At 41.7% G+C, this 16,400-nt stretch overlaps 1 protein-coding gene across 4 annotated transcripts in view; it reads left to right on the top strand.

The window, feature by feature from the left end:
• Positions 1-16,400, top strand: part of LOC136879023 (uncharacterized) — a 178,006-nt gene that overhangs the window by 117,952 nt on the left and 43,654 nt on the right. For 2 of the 4 annotated variants that reach the window (XM_067152741.2, XM_067152742.2), the window contains exon 2: positions 11,654-11,739. In XM_067152741.2, the coding sequence (XP_067008842.2) occupies positions 11,688-11,739 (52 nt within the window). In that variant the 5' untranslated portion in view covers positions 11,654-11,687. Of the gene's footprint in view, positions 1-10,174; positions 10,272-10,301; positions 10,970-11,653; positions 11,740-16,400 lie in introns of those variants that run through there. The other 2 variants (XM_067152743.2, XM_067152744.2) reach the window with 2 other exon arrangements.

Genomic DNA, 16,400 nt, shown 5'->3' with positions numbered 1-16,400 from the left:
ACCTTTGCTAGAAAAATTAACCAAGAGAATTGTATCTGTAAATAAGCAAAGAGTACTAATTAGTAAAGTTTCAGGCATACTATTTATGAAAGATGTACCATATAAGTATTTTTTTTAAATATTGATATGGTATTGTTGAGGAATATGATTGTGTTGACCTTCACAAAAGGAACAGTAATGGTGGTCGGCCATCACTTGCTAGTGTTCAGTTGTCACCAAAGTACAGTGTTACAAGGCCAATAAAGCCAGCGAAGCTTTAAGGACTTGCTTGAGCTACTTGAATATATCCCTGCATTATATCACCAGTATTACAGAGGACTGACAGCTGGCAATGGCCAAGAGGTGACTGAGGCATCATTTTCCAATGCATTAGAATATGACCCATATGACTGATTATTGTCCCATGAGGGAAAGTTATGTCATATTTCAAAATAAGTCTGAAGCATCTTTTCTAAATAAAAAAAACCACGGCACTTATGCCCTTGGAAGGGCTATGTCCTTCCCAGCGACCGCTACTCATCCCGAAGGCCTGCAGATCACGAGGGGTCGTGTGGTCAGCACGACGCATCCTCTCGGCCGTTATTCTGGGTTTTCGAGATCTGAGCCGCCATCTCACCGTCAGATATCTCCTCAATTCTAATCACATAGGCTGGGTGGACCTCAAATCAGCCCACAGGTCGAGAGAAAAATCCCTGGCCTGGCCGGAAATCGAACCCGGGGCCTCCGGGTGAGAGGCAGGCACGCTACCCCTACACCAAGGGGGCCGGCATCTTTGTGTCTAGTTTACTGTATAAAACACCTTTTCTTGTATTGTATGATCATAAAATAAAGTTTGGTTACGAATCTAAGGTAAACTATTAACTATAACTAGGTCAACGCAGACGTCAATTTTCATCCATTTTTTATATTCTTATTTTTCCAAGCCCTTTTAATTTTTAATACAGTTTCAATATATGGTATTGATAATTTAATGGTACTACATCAAGATAAAATAATGAAACAAATATTATTTCTTTGGTAAATTTTATGTTTTTTGACATTTGCAAAAGTTGATTTATCTCTTCTGACAAAATGTTGGTTAGCCCGTTTTTGCGAGCACCCATTCAATTAGTGCTCAGGATGACGGATATTATCTTCAACGTCATAATGGAGAAACCGCATTTCCTGTCATCTTTGTCTCTGAAAAACTTCCTTCGGTAAAAACGTACTACACCTAAATGCTCTGCGGTATTTCATGGAATTATATAAATGAGAACATTATTCTTAACAAGTTACGACATTGTCAGTTAATGCTAGAATTCATTGTATTGTAGGACGGCCAACATTGTTTTGATCTGCAGTACAAAGACATGTTTTCTCTTTTTTTTCTGAATTTACAATGTAGTTGCAGATTTCATGTGTATTTATCTAGATCAGTGTTTCTCAAGCGATGGGCCGCGAAAATCTCTTGAAGTGCTTTTATAAGAATTCGAAGATGGCAGTACGTCCAAGATGCACGCTGGTTTTCTGAGTCAGACAGTCGGCGCTGAATGTCTGACTCCGAGTGGCAGGTGGGATGTGGCCATTATGAAAGCTGGTTGTCAGCGCAGACAGAGCTGCCACAAAAGAAAAGATATGAAATACAACTGATCAGTGTAGCATGGAACTAACAAGAGAACAGGCTGCAGCTCTATTGCTGCTAAGTGACAATGTTACAAAACGAATGAGAAGTGATATACATCCAATAAATGAATTAAGATATATTTACGGGGAGTACAAACACCGCCGGGCTGAGTGGCTCAGACGGTTAAGGCGCTGGACTTCTGGCCCCAACTTGGCAGGTTCGATCCTGGCTCAGTCCGGTGGTATTTGAAGGTGCTCACATACGTCAGCCTCGTGTCGGTAGATTTACTGGCACGTAAAAGAACTCCTACGGGACTAAATTCCGGCACCTCGGCGTCTCCGAAAACCGTAAAAGAGTAGTTAGTGCGACGTAAAACAAATAGCATTATTATTAGTACAAACACCTTTTTCCACAGTTACTTGTCGACGAAAACAGATTTTTGAATATTTCAGAATGAGTTCGGATACGTTTTGTTTTATTTTGTTAAAATTTGAACACAGGCTTACGAAGAACTGGGCGAATTACCACACTCAACACGAAAATCAACAGCCTGCGCGGCAGGTTGTCTGAAACCAGAAAGAACGAATCATTCCGGTGAAATGAAATGTCGTATGGCTTTTAGTGCCGGGATATCCCAGGAAGGGTTCGGCTCGCCAGGTGCAGGTCTTTCTATTTGACACCCGTAGGTGACCTGCGCGTCGTGATGAGGATGAAATGATGATGAAGACAACACATACACCCAGCCCCCGTGCCATTGGAATTAACCAATTAAGGTTAAAATCCCCGACCCGGCCGGGAATCGAACCCGGGACCCTCTGAACCGAAGGCCAGTACGCTGACCGTTCAGCCAACGAGTCGGACATCATTCCGGTAAATATCTGAGTCAGACTACCAGTGCGCAGGCTTCCTGCGCGCAGGTGCATTATGGCCAGTCCCGCTTAAAAACACAGGACATACTTATGTCGACTCGGCGCCGACTGTCTGACTCAGAAAACCAGCGTGCATCTTGGACGTACCCTTACACGAGGGCGAGTAGCCCTCGTTCCACTAATAACATATAGGCTACTGATACCCTATTCTCTTTGAGCCTTTTGATTTTATAGTATACGTTTAGATTAATTGTAAATGTGCGCGTTTTTATATTAATAGCGTAGAATAACTGTGACGTCACGTTTGCTGAGCTGCAGAATAATTTGACAAAAGTGTTGAACATTTATTAATTTTAAAATATGTTTGATTTGTAGTGTTACCTTTGTTGTATTTTTTATAAAGCACACAAGGAGTACTGCGACAAGCATCACATTATAAGTGTGTTATAAATGTTTCATTTATCACCGTTAGAGCAAATTATTATAAACTGTGAAGGTGTCAAGGGGTTTGCGGCATAATAATTTCAGAGACTATGCAGTTGTTTCATTAATTTGAAATGTATTTGATGTGTTGCCCCATTAGTTTTTATTTATTTATAAAGCACACCTTAACACTTGAATCTAACAAAAAAGGTTGAGATACACTGATCTAGATAATGTTATGTTTTACGTACTTGTTATCACCGGTTGTACAATCACTTTCAGTACAGTTCCTTAGAATGTCATGGGTGTTCCTCAAAGTTACGTGATTAATCATTGACGTCATTTAGAAAGACCTGCACCAGGCCTCTCCAGAAACTGCACGGCATCACACTGCAGTACCGGACGCAGATCCTTTCTCATGTACGTCGCACCGACACAGAGAGGTCTTATGGCGACGATGCGATAGGAAGGGGCTAGGAGTGGGAAGGAAGCGACCGTATCTTTAATTAAGGTATAGCCCCCGCATTTGCCTGGTGTGAAAACGGGGAAACCACGGGAAACATCTTCAGGGTTCCCGATAGTGGGATTCAAACCCGAATGCAAGTTCCCAGTTGCGCGACCCTAACCGCACGGCCTACTCGCTCGGCCTATACCTTCTTTTCATTTAATGGGATTGTTTACGGTTGCCATAAGAAAATCCAAGAGAACATAATGTAATAAGAAATAATTATTAACGTAAAAAGTTACTTTTGTTGACACATGCAGTGTGGCCGAATTGTTGGACTCAAGGTGAAAAGATGAGAGTGATTCAGTTCTTGAACAAAGCACTCTGTATTATTATTATTATTATTATTATTATTATTATTATTATTATTATTATTATTATTATTATTGCTGCTGCTTCAGCTACAGTGTCGGGGGTAGAATACATCCATGATATCGCCTGATTGTCGTTGGAGACGACTAAAAGGGGAACCAGGGGAACGTTTGTTGGCAAGCACTGTTACCCAATCTGAGTCCAGCACTGTTTCCACTTGTCAGGCTCTTCCTATCAGACTGCGAGGTCAACACTTGTTCTCTTCCGACGCCGGCAGCATGAGGCTCAGGCCCACACCCTACGTAGTCCTTCCCTTACTTTTGCCGATTCCTTTATTTTTCGTAGTGTCTGACCTCATCCATTTTTCATGAAGAGAGGATGGTTGCTCTGTTGTATTTCCTCTTAAAACAGTAATAATTACCACTACATTGTGCGCTGTAAACATTTTGATGTAACGCCATTATGGCTGCCTGTGTGCTAGTTTCGACGTTCCGTTTTTATTCTAGCACAAACAGCAGTACTGGAGCTTTGTTGATAGACCTGTAAACAGTAACTGTGTCACCTGTCTTACATGCCGCCATAGAGAGCCAAATGGTCTTGTCCCTGCTCTGCAAGAATTAGCCGCCTTAGCCGGGTTTGTATCCGCGCCCGTGCGATCCACGACTGATTCACTGAAGCAGCTATACATTTCTTAATGCTAATATTACCTTTTAATTTGTCTTAACGTTTCTCTGAGGGGTTGTAATGGATACAAGTCAAAACGTCCATTGATTGAGCGACTGCAGGTTTGACAGTTTACACGGGATCCAAACGACCACTGAGGCGTTACTTTCCATTTTTAAAAACTCGCTTGCATTGATCAGGATTCGAACTTCTGCCTTGTTGGTGGAAAGCTATCACATTCATTAACAAACTTCATAGTTTGTCTGAATTAATTCAGTCTGTTATCAACAAACGCGAACCAATATAGTGTTCACTGTATCAGATATGGTTTGTGTGATTTGCGTGAGTGTCCCGAAAACATTAGTGTAATGTGAGTTTCAAATCAAAGTTTGTTTTACGAGCCGGGACAATACTTGGAAATGAACATGTTTATAACGGGGCAAGTGAAAATCTGCTGTGTTTTGTTTTGTTTTGTTTTGTTTTGTTTTGTTTTGTTTGTTTGTTTGTTTGTTTGCTTGTGTTTTTTTCTTTGTTAGTTCTGATTCCGAAGGCTGGTTAGAGCCTCAACAGATCAACATGAGCTGCCGTGGGTACCAAAGTGTGAATCAATTAATCAAATAAATAAATAAATAAATAATCAGTCATCAATAATATGAATTCAGTACTGGCGCCCAGGAGGCAGATTTCCTATCATATTGTTTACGTGCCATAAGTCCTATATGTGTCGGTACGACGTAAAACAAAATTGTTTACGTAGACTTTTCGTAAATGTTTTCAAAGAACTTGAAAAATTATCGAACATTTCCCTTGATAAATTAATGCAGTCCCTAATTCCACTTCCTATACATTTGTATTTGTCCCAATTTGTCCTGTTGAATTCCAACTTCATGTTTATGTTCTACCTTTAAATATTCCACTCAGTCTTATTCATCTACTAATGTGATTTTACGCCATCTCTCCACTGACAGCTCGGAACATACAGCTTAGTCGAGCAGCTCGTCTCCTTATTCCCAAGTCTTCGCAGCCCAAGTTTGCAACATTTTTTGTAACACCGTCCCTTTGTCGGAAATCGGCCAGAACAAATCGCGCTGCTTTCCTTTTCCACTTCTGTATCAAGTAATCCTGGTGTGGGTCCTATATATTGGAACCATGCTCTAATTGGGGTCTTACTAGAGACATACGCCCTCACTGAAGAGGTGTACTAGGGTTCTAAGGAGTGAAGTCGATCCCCGTTTCTTTCCTCGCCGAGACAGTAGGAGCTCTTGCATATCAATCTGCCAAGCCTGTGAGCGACACTTTCACACCATTCATTACAGGGATAAGGAATACTCGTACCTTAGTCACGTTCATGCCGTCAGAGCCGAGGATGAGACTAAGATAGAAATAATGAAAATAACAAACTAGATTTCGGTTATACCAGCTGACATAAGATACTATAAACACTGTATCTCACCAGACATTGGTCTGGACAGATTATCTATGATAACACCCATATTAGTCTCCTGACCTCATCGACCGTGGTAGGTAAGTTGTAGCAGAATACTTAATGTTAATACTTGTATCGGCGTTTCGAACCCACAGACTGTAGCTAGTATTATAGATGCACTAGTGTAATCCGCGTTCCCTACCAGTAAAAATTCGGGACATGGAATCACAAACATTGTATCCAATTATCTTGGAACCGGAGCGGCGGCTGGGAGTGACTAAGCAGAAATGGTGCGGTAGGGAGGGAAGCCTGCGGGACGACCGACAAGGCAGTTCGTTTCGGTGAGAGCAACACCTGTGCGCAAAGTGAAGTGAGAATAAATGGAAAATGATAATGAGCGTGATTATTCTATTCCACATCAAGTGTTTATATGCGATTCGTAAGCTTACCGGAAAAAAAAAAGGTCACCCTAGGGGCATGCATAGCCTGTATATATGGCGCAACGAACAAGTCCCGTGCTCAACCGCACGCACACTGCCTCTAAGGCAGTAGCGATCACGTGGCCACGAAACACGTCAGAATTGTGGTCGGAAAAAAGATCCTGACTGAGAGGGACCGGAGACGTGTTTTACTGCTTGTGAATCAAAATCGCTTCCAAACCCGACAGGAATTGCTGCAGTCAGTGAACCTCTTAGCGAGAGAACATTGCGACGGGAACTGCATGCACTGAACATTTGGAGTCGGTCACACAGCCACATCAAACTGCACGTCTTCAATGGGCAAGTCCCGGGAAATTTGGCATGTGATCGGCTTCCTGGTCCCATCGGCCATGGCAGGCAATAAAACGTTATATACCGTCGTAGCAGAGTACCTATGATAACCCTCGCACCCTTTTGTATTACCTCGTAAATCTTCAATCACCGTGTCAGCATCTAAAATTGATGTCATAAACGTAACTGTATTTAAAGATTGTTCAAATTCAACTTAGACAAAGCCGACAACACTGAAAATTACTGACGGTATAGCCATGGCCCGTTAAAGAAAGCCCTGAAGAGGAAGCATTTCACCGCCGATCTAGCTGTTCCTGATGCTGTGGAAGAGTGGTTAACATCATTGATTGTGGGAGGTATACAGCGTTTTAGGACAGATGTCTGAACGGTGGGGGGTGATAATCTGATTGTAATACAATAAACCAGTACATACTGTGTTTGTTACTAGCCACCACTCCACGTTGCATTTGAACAAACCTTACATATATTTCGTTGTGTTAATCGTTAAATATACGTATAACTTAACGTTTGCAATGCTCGAAAGTTAATCGCAGTCACTGTCTACAGTTTATGGTCGACCAAACCACATTTATGGCAAATATCATGCTCATACTCTATACATTTGTCATTCTGTTAATGTGCGCCTTTGAAGTCTTCAAATTTTTACTCGGATCGAGGATAATGATAGATGACTATCACTGAGTATATTACAGCTAATGAATGTGTTGTAGCAATAATTATAAGCTCTTATACGAATGGTTAATTATCACACATTTCGGAATAACCGTCCATTTTGATGTTCAGCCATCAATTTTTAAGTGAAAATATTGTGCTGTCAGCAACGTGATTAATGTGAAAAATAGTTCCAAAAATTCTGTGATTATCGCTCAGGCGACTTCAGCTTAACTTGTTTTATAACTGAATAATGTGCGTCTTGAATGTATAGATCTTATGAACACCTGTCGTCATATTAGGAGTGCCTTTACATCAAGTTTCCTAATAATCACTTCATTGTATCCTGAATGCCCAATTTCAATGTCTAAAGACCACGAGAAGTTGCGTGACAGGTAGAAATAGGAGCGGGTGATCATATGTTGGTCACACGATATCCCACTAACCACCTTATCACATCTTTCAAAACTATGCATTAGGTACATTTTAAAGGACTGTCTTGACCATAAGTTTGCGGTGTGGTACGTGACTTAGTGAATGCGATTTCCGCCTTCCACTCCTGAAGTAGGAAGTGTATTTCCGTCGAGTGGGAAGGAAACTGAACGTGAACGACGGCTCAGTGTTGGCGAGTGTCGTGCCAAGAAATGTCCAGGTAATGGTCTAGTCCTTAGTAGATACGTCGATTACTTTCACAGGCCATCTTCTCGGAGCGTCATAAGGTTCGGTAAGGTATGAGACTGAAGTATTTACATTTGAATATGCAATTCACCCTGTTAGTTTTGAATGTACGTTGAATTAAATGCATACTGCTGTTGTGAGGCGCCAAGATTGGTGTGGCGTTGTACTCTGCTCATCTGTTTTTATGGTCTGCAAGTTATCTTCCAACCTCCCCTAGTTGGTGTGCCTTTAGATATAATCTGTATTGAATTTCATGACTTTCTGTGGGTAAGTATTCCGACAATCTTCTATAACTCCTGTATGTTCTGTGGCGTACTGATGTTCCGCTGTGGATGGAGTTGTACACCTAGAGAATACATTCACGGTATGTCCTCCTTCTAGGGGAGTGTGATCAGGCCCCTCACTTTCAGCTCTCCTATGCGACCTCCCTTAGTCAACTCTTGTTCTCTTCCTACTCCAACAGTATTAAGTTTGCCAATTCTAGAATTTCGTTTGCACACCCTTTGCAGTATTTCTCTTTCTATTGCCGAAAGGGTCAGTTCTTTTCCTTTTTCATTTCTAGTTAGTTTCAGAGGGGATTGTTAGCAGTTTTGGTAAACGGCATAATATACTTTCTGTAGCCATCACAGCCGGATGCATCTCTCGTAACACTAACACAACAGAAACCGCCCACCATCATCGTAGTGTATGGGGGAACTGCCTATTGTTGTTGTAGGGAACTGTGTTGTATATGAATTGCAGAAATGTTGGGAACGTCTTAAATGATCAGTCAAGATTCGAACCTGGGGCCCCGAGGACTGACCACTCAGCCCTTGAGCCGTACCTTGGTAAGAATCAAGGACTATTACTGGGGGTTCTGTTTGTTTTACTTACTTTGCCCTATATTTGACTGTTTTACTTGGTAATTATCTCGCCACCATTAGCTCACGGGTGTAGAGTCGACTTGTAAGATCTTCGATCGCCACTGTATTCGGTCCTTTCCTTCACCAAGACGGAAATCTCACTTTTATATCGATGTCGTCATTCCTTTGGACTCCCACGCTGTGGCTATTTGTCATTCGATAGATACTAGGGTAAGTTAGTACTTTTCCTGACACAGGCCCACAACATGTGGTCTTTCCATCGTAAGCCCCTTGTAGTATTTTCTCGAGAAACCGCCCTCTTTGATTGTTGCCGTGAACATGATCTCGTAGGGATATGTCACTTGCCCATAGAACCATTCACAATTTTATCAGTATCTTTCTTTCAAATAATCCAAATCGGGACATATCAGGCTCATATTAAGGTTGTATGCAAGGTGTTTCCGTAAGAGCGTGCAAAAATTTAATAGGACGTAGAGGATGCTCCACTGAACAATTTGAGGTAGGGAACCTGGGGTCGGAGAAGCCAGCTTAAGTAGATAATAGGAATACAATGACATTACTGTGTACTTTTTTATTTGCATTAGTTACAGTTAACTGCAAATACCATCATTGACACAGTGGACGTACCAATTGCACTGTATCTTACAAAATGTGCTGAAACTGACGGCCATCAACCTCAATACAAGCATGACATCGGCGAACACGATTCTGATGCACGATCAAATGAGGCCTCGTCAGTAAACAGCACGATTTTGAGGAAATCTGGTTGCTCAATCCATTGTTGGACAAAATGCGACCCTTGGTGCAAAGTCAGTCACAAGCATTGCATGGACGCGTTGTGGGCGATATAGGTGTAGTTGTTCGTGGAGTACTCACCGCTGCAGCGGCCATTTCGCGTAGAATACGAGTACTTGTAGTGGGGTCCGCTGCAGCACGTTCCAGCACCTCCTCTTCAAAAAAGGGTGTGCGAGTGGTCCTCGTGTTGCCAGGCCCCTCATTTCATTTCTTCCATTGAACCAGTCTCCCGCATTCGTCTATCGAGAGAAATAAAGACTCGTCGTGACGGATGATGCCTGTTAGGAAATCGTTCCCTGTACGGCCTTTGAGCAGCGGGAGCATTGCAACGTACTTCGCCATACACAAGGTGTATGTCGGTGAGTTCTGCAAAACTGTACCGGTACCGCTCCATCGTATTCTCTGAATAGCACTAAGTAAAGAATGGGTCTGTTGGTGATTCATAGCACGTTCTGTCATGGGACAGTGTAAATACGATACAACAGAGCCACCTTATGGACAGATAAAGTAAACAAAACCTGCATCGTGACTTTCTAGTAATCAGGCTCGTCCTTCTTGTTTCCTTGCAGTAAATAAACAGCACAGTACGTGTAAACTTGTACGCATGTTAGTTGTAAATAGGCTGGAAAACAGTAATGCGTGGTAGACAAGTTTACTTCCAGATCTCCTTAAGCCGGCTTCTCCTAACCCAGGTTACCTATCTCAAATTGTTCAGTGGAGCATTCTCTATGTTCTGTTAAGTTTTTGCACGCTTTTACGGAAACACTCTGCATAACCTAACCATAGTTTCACAGTGAAAGAGTTGTGATTTGAAATATTTCTTCAGCCTATAATAACATTTTTTAGTTCTGTGGATTCACTTACTTATCTCTTCTTCTACATCATTGATCTCGTTCACCAGAGAGCCTAGGTAGGAAAAAAAACCTCTCAAATAACTCAGGACTCTACCGGGCGATTGACCGTGCGGTTAGGAGCGCGCGGCTGTGAGCTTGCATCCGGGAGATGGTGGGTTCGAATCCCACTGTCGGCAACCCTGAAGATAGTTTTCCGTGGTTTCCCATTTTCACACGAGGCAAATGCTAGTGCTGTACCTTAATTAAGACCATGGCCGCTTCCTTCCAATTCCTAGACCTTTCCTATCCCATCGTCGCCATAAGACCTATCTCTGTCGGTGCGACGTAAAGTCACTGGCAAAAAAAAAAAAAAAAGACTCAAAACTTTTTCAAAGTTGAAATTCATTATGTATCCTGTTACTCGGAAGAGTTGTCAGGGACAGAGGATGTTATGTGGCGTGTTGAGTGCTGAGAGTCTGTACATCACATTTCCACAAGAGCATCAACCTGTACGATTTTCTCCGGGCTGTTGAACTTGCCTCATTCAGCATGTTAAGGTAAACATGAACTGGTTTACTATTCTCTCCCTTTTTAACCTTCTGTTCAGTATTAGACTTGTTGTTGTTTGGCTTTCCCGAAGATCCGTTTCTTGATACGGGGTCGAGAATGAGATGTGATGAACTTGCATAGCATGTTTCTACGGCCCAATGGCCTTCCTGATGCCAACCTCAGATTGAGCTAGTGAATATGAAATGAATGATGGTGAATTAAATTGGATAAGAAGGTGGAAGGAATTGTCTGTGGCTTATGAATAGGAACTCTCCTGGCTTTTTCCTGGAAGTGAAAATGGGGAAACAACAGAAAACCATTCTCAGAAAAGCCGACGGTGGAGTTGGAACCTACACGAATCCCAAATGCAGAGCTTGGTTACTTAGCCATAGTGCGTAGACTCCGCTCAGTATGCTCAGTGTTGTACTGAGGCGCTGGCCTTCTGACCCCAACTTGGCAGGTTCCATCCTGGCTCAGTCCAGTGGTCTTTGAAGGTGCTGAAATATGTCAGCCTGCTTTCGGTAGATTTACTGGCATGTAAAATAACTCCTGCGGCGTCTCCCAAAACCAAAGTAGTTAGTGGGATATATTACAGTATTGTACTGATTTTACTTGATTTTTGACACCAATGTGGATGATCCTGCATTAGATTTGAAATACTGTATTGGTTAATAGTAACCTATTTGTTCCAGATGAGCCTGTGATGACAACACGAGCACTGCCAACATGACGTTACACTGGTGGATGCACTGGTTTTGGATCACACAACTCCTGCCAGGTAACACTTCACTTCGTCATTATTGTCTTGGGCAAATTATTTATTTTACTTGTGATGTAGTTCTGGAAACCATGTCACACATTGCACAAAGAAGTTATTTATTCTTTTCCTCGATTTCCCATTTTCACTCCAGACAAATGTACTTTAATTAAGGCCACAACTGTTACCTTCCCATTCCTAGCCCCCTCTCATACCGTCTACAGGGTCTTTCATATAAACTAAGACCGTTGAAGCAGCATTTTTACCCTTTGAGACGTAAGCTGCAATATGGGAGGCGCGCAAGCAGCCTGCATGTGTTCGCCAGTCTGAATCTCAGCTGTTAATATGGTGAAACAGTTATCATTGCAACACCGTATTTTCTTATGTAAAAGTTCTGGTTTCATCTTAGTAGTTGTGTGAACAGTCATAACTCACGTGATTGGTGTGCAGAAAATCCTAATGGTGTATATGAAGTCCCTCATTATGTTTGGAAGACGAATAATTGGGCCTATTTTTTTCGATACAACAGTAAATGCAGAGAGGTACCAAGATGACATTTTGATGCTACTCTCCCATCAGTTAACGAAAGAATGAAAAACGTGTGGGTGGTTTCAACAAGATTCAGCTCCTGCTCATACAGCAGAAGATTCCCTTCTTACAGTCTCAGAAGTGTTCGCAGACAGAGTGATCAGTGCTGGTCTATTTCCCCTCGTTCTCCAGATCTAACAGTGTGTGATTTTTACTTGTGGGATAAACTGAAAGAAAAAGTGTATCGAACAAATCCTCGCACATTGGAGGAACTGAAAGAAAACATTACGAATGAAATCAGAAACATTACAGTGGCAGAACTCACTCGCGTCAGCCAGAATGTGGTTACCAGATACAGTGCCTGTATCACCCAGGAAGAACGATACTTCCAGCATCTTTTATAAGGTAAGATATCATATAAGATTGTATACACACTTAAAGCAGGACGGCCGCATGTGACGCAAGTTCGGCTGAGCATCTGCCATAGAGCAGAGTACAAACACCTGTATGTGCAGTGTTAAATCACCATCAAAAAAAGTTATTTCTTCTATAGTGTAAGGTAAGGCTATTTTAGACAAGACTTCAAAACCATCTAGAAGCCTAGATCCATTTAATTTACAGAAATGTATTCTCCAAGTCAAACAGAGTGTTTTAAAGCTTTTTCCAAGGCTGATTTACAGGTAGCATTATCTTGTTGACTATTACCATGATAAGGTTGCCACTCAGAAAGACACTACTGCCTGCAGTTGATCAGGTTGCTCCCAGCATGGAGTATAGACACGTCTTGCAGTCGCCCCTAAGTGTGGGCTGGGTTCTAGTGCCATTTCCTACACAGAGAGGACCAGGAGCGGCAATTGTGGATGGATAGACGAAGATGGAAAAGTGTCATTAATGTCCTGGCCTGGCTCTAGCTGCTACAGGGAAATTGATGATGATGATATGTAAACATACTAACAAGGCTTTCAGTTATTTGATCATGTCTACTACATATAATTTTTGCTAAGGAGATGTTAACACATTCCTGACCAGGTGCTCCATACACTGCACATCCTGTGTGCCAGGCCATTTCCTGAGCAACTTCATGTGAAATCGCATGCTAGAATCAAATGAGCCTGGCTTCACTAACCTTGTACTGATTATGATAAAATTTACTGGAAACCTTCTGAAGGAGTCCTAATAATGTTTTCTGGTGTGGTAAGCTGTGTAGTGACAATCTTGGTTAAGGGGCACACAATAACTTGTAGAGATTTCATGTTGTTTTGAAGGGTGTATATCTTCAGCATCACTGTTCATACTTTCCTCAGAAGAGCTTTGAATATTGACCTCGCATTCTTCAACATGACTTGGGCATTCTGAATTAGAGTGCATTAAATATTTCTTCTGAATCTAAACATGTGGTCAGTCTAAGAAGCGCCATCTTACTCACCACATGGCTCTTTGAAAGATGTAAACATGTGGTCAGAAAACTAAGAAAATTAATCATAAAACAGGAGAAGAACGAAAAGTAAAGGTAGCATGGAATAAACAAAACCTTCAACACGGAGATTCTGTCAACTTTGACCGCAGGCTAATTTCAGGATTTCCAACAGATGTCACCGAATGTACAAGTTTCACGAACACGAGTTAACTCTGGACCCGTTAGCAACATTTGGCCAGCCAAACACAAGTAGACTTGGGTCCTGTCGGCAATGTGTTAAGTACAAATTAAAAGTGTACAACTGGACACTGGTGGAAACTGAACCCATTGCCTGTGGATTCTGCATTCGATGTGTTACCAGTTGAGCTACGGTGACCTTGCCATTCCTGCTCTGTTGGCTACGATATTAGCTATGGATTTGGCACTATTGCCAGCAGAATTGTGATTGCACTAATTGCCCAGTGTGGACTGTTCTAATTGAACACTCAGCTGTCACGACCACATTATTAACACACACATCAAATGTTAAGCAGATGTTTATGTAGAAATACAGAGTTTTTTCCTAAGGGTGAGCTCGCTGCTTGTTTGCTGCGCAAGGGAAGAGGATGGTGCAGTATGCCATCAGATGTTCTTTTTCTCTGAGCCCAGCCTTTGTTCTGTCTATGTGCACATCCCTACTAGCTGACCTTGTACATTTGTCACATTTGTACATCAACTGTTCCCAAAAGGAAGGGAGAGGTTTTGTTTTGTTCTTTTTTTAATTCTGTAATTATTCATGAAGGGTGTTATGGCTCATGCATTTTCAACAGCACAGCGTCTTTATGTACGATTCATATGTGTTAACTATGTCAGCTCATGAAGTTCAAACACAGTTTCAAGAAAGATTCCTAGGTGTAGACATTTGAGTTGTAATACAGTCCATAAACTTAAAGTTTAAGAAACTGAAGTATCTGGCTCAAGAAAGCAAAATAGTAGCATAGGGTTTTGACCAGAGAAAAATTGGTGACAGTGGTCATCGTGTGGAAATCAATCAATACTGATCTGCATTTAGGGCAGTCGCCCAGGTGGCAGATTCCCTATCTGTTGCTTTCCTAGCCTTTTCCGAAATGATTTCAAAGAAATTGGAAATTTATTGAACATCTCCCTTGGTAAGTTATTCCAATCCCTAACTCCCCTTCCTATAAATGAATATTTGCCCCAGTTTGTCCTCTTGAATTCCAACTTTATCTTCATATTGTGATCTTTCCTACTTTTATAAACGCCATTCAAACCTATTCGTCTACTAATGTCATTCCACGCCATCTCTCCGCTGACAGCTCGGAACATACCACTTAGTCGAGCAGCTCTTCTTCTTTCTCTCAATTCTTCCCAACCCAAACATTGCAACATTTTTGTAACGCTACTCTTTTGTTGGAAATCATCCAGAACAAATCGAGCTGCTTTTCTTTGGATTTCTTCCAGTTCTTGAATCAGGTAATCCTGGTGAGGGTCCCATACACTGGAATCATATTCTAGTTGGGGTCTTACCAGAGACTTATCTGCACTCTCCTTTACATCCTTACTACAACCCCTAAACACCCTCATAACCATGTGTAGAGATCGGTACCCTTTATTTACAATCCCATTTATGTGATTACCCCAGTGAAGATCTTTCCTTATATTAACACCTAGATACTTACAATGATCCCCAAAAGGAACTTTCACCCCATCAACGCAGTAATTAAAACTGAGAGGACTTTTCCTATTTGTGAAACTCACAACCTGACTTTTAGCCCCGTTTATCAACATACCATTGCCTGCTGTCCATCTCACAACATTTTCGAGGTCACGTTGCAGTTGCTCACAATCTTGTAACTTATTTATCACTCTATAGAGAATAACATCATCCGCAAAAAGCCTTACCTCCGATTCCACTCCTTTACTCATATCATTTATATATATAAGAAAACATAAAGGTCCGATAACACTGCCCTGAGGAACTCACCTCTCAACTATTACAGGGTCAGACAAAGCTTCACCTACTCTAACTCTCTGAGATCTATTTTCTAGAAATATAGCAACCCATTCAGTCACTCTTTTGTCTAGTCCAATTGCACTCATTTTTGCCAGTAGTCTCCCATGATCCACCCTATCAAATGCTTTAGACATGTCAATCGCGATACAGTCCATTTGACCTCCAGAATCCAAGATATCTGCTATATCTTGCTGGAATCCTACAAGTTGAGCTTCAGTGGAATAACCTTTCCTAAAACCGAATTGCCTTCTATCGAACCAGTTATTAATTTCACAAACATGTCTAATATAATCATAAAAATGAATTTGTCAACTTGCACAAGTTGCATGGGGTCTGTGCAAAAGGCTATCAAAATAATTAACTGTGGCACAAGCACTTCAGCAAGGTGACCGTTAACATAGGCATACATTTTGTGAGTGGAGTCTGGAAAACGTGTACAATGGACAATTAGATCCACATTCAATGCTCTTCCTGTATGAGGTCTGGTTCCACCTCCTCGGTTATGTGTCGTTACAGGAGTGCTGTTGAACCTGACTTCGTAGGCCTATATGAAGTATCCTTCCACGATGCAAAAATTTGTGTATGGTGTGCCATGAGTGGTGGAAGGCAAGAAGTTCCAAACCTCCTTTCAAAATTTGATATTGGGCTCGTTTGGAGAATGAATGAGGAAAGATTGCAGAGAAGGATGGTTGATGTAAGAAAGGAAGGGAGGTCAAGAGACAC

Source organism: Anabrus simplex, chromosome 8, assembly GCF_040414725.1.
Source record: "Anabrus simplex isolate iqAnaSimp1 chromosome 8, ASM4041472v1, whole genome shotgun sequence".
NCBI lineage: Eukaryota > Metazoa > Arthropoda > Insecta > Orthoptera > Tettigoniidae > Anabrus > Anabrus simplex.
The sequence above is the reverse complement of the archived record's forward strand: the minus strand, read 5'-3'. Positions and strand labels throughout refer to the sequence as shown.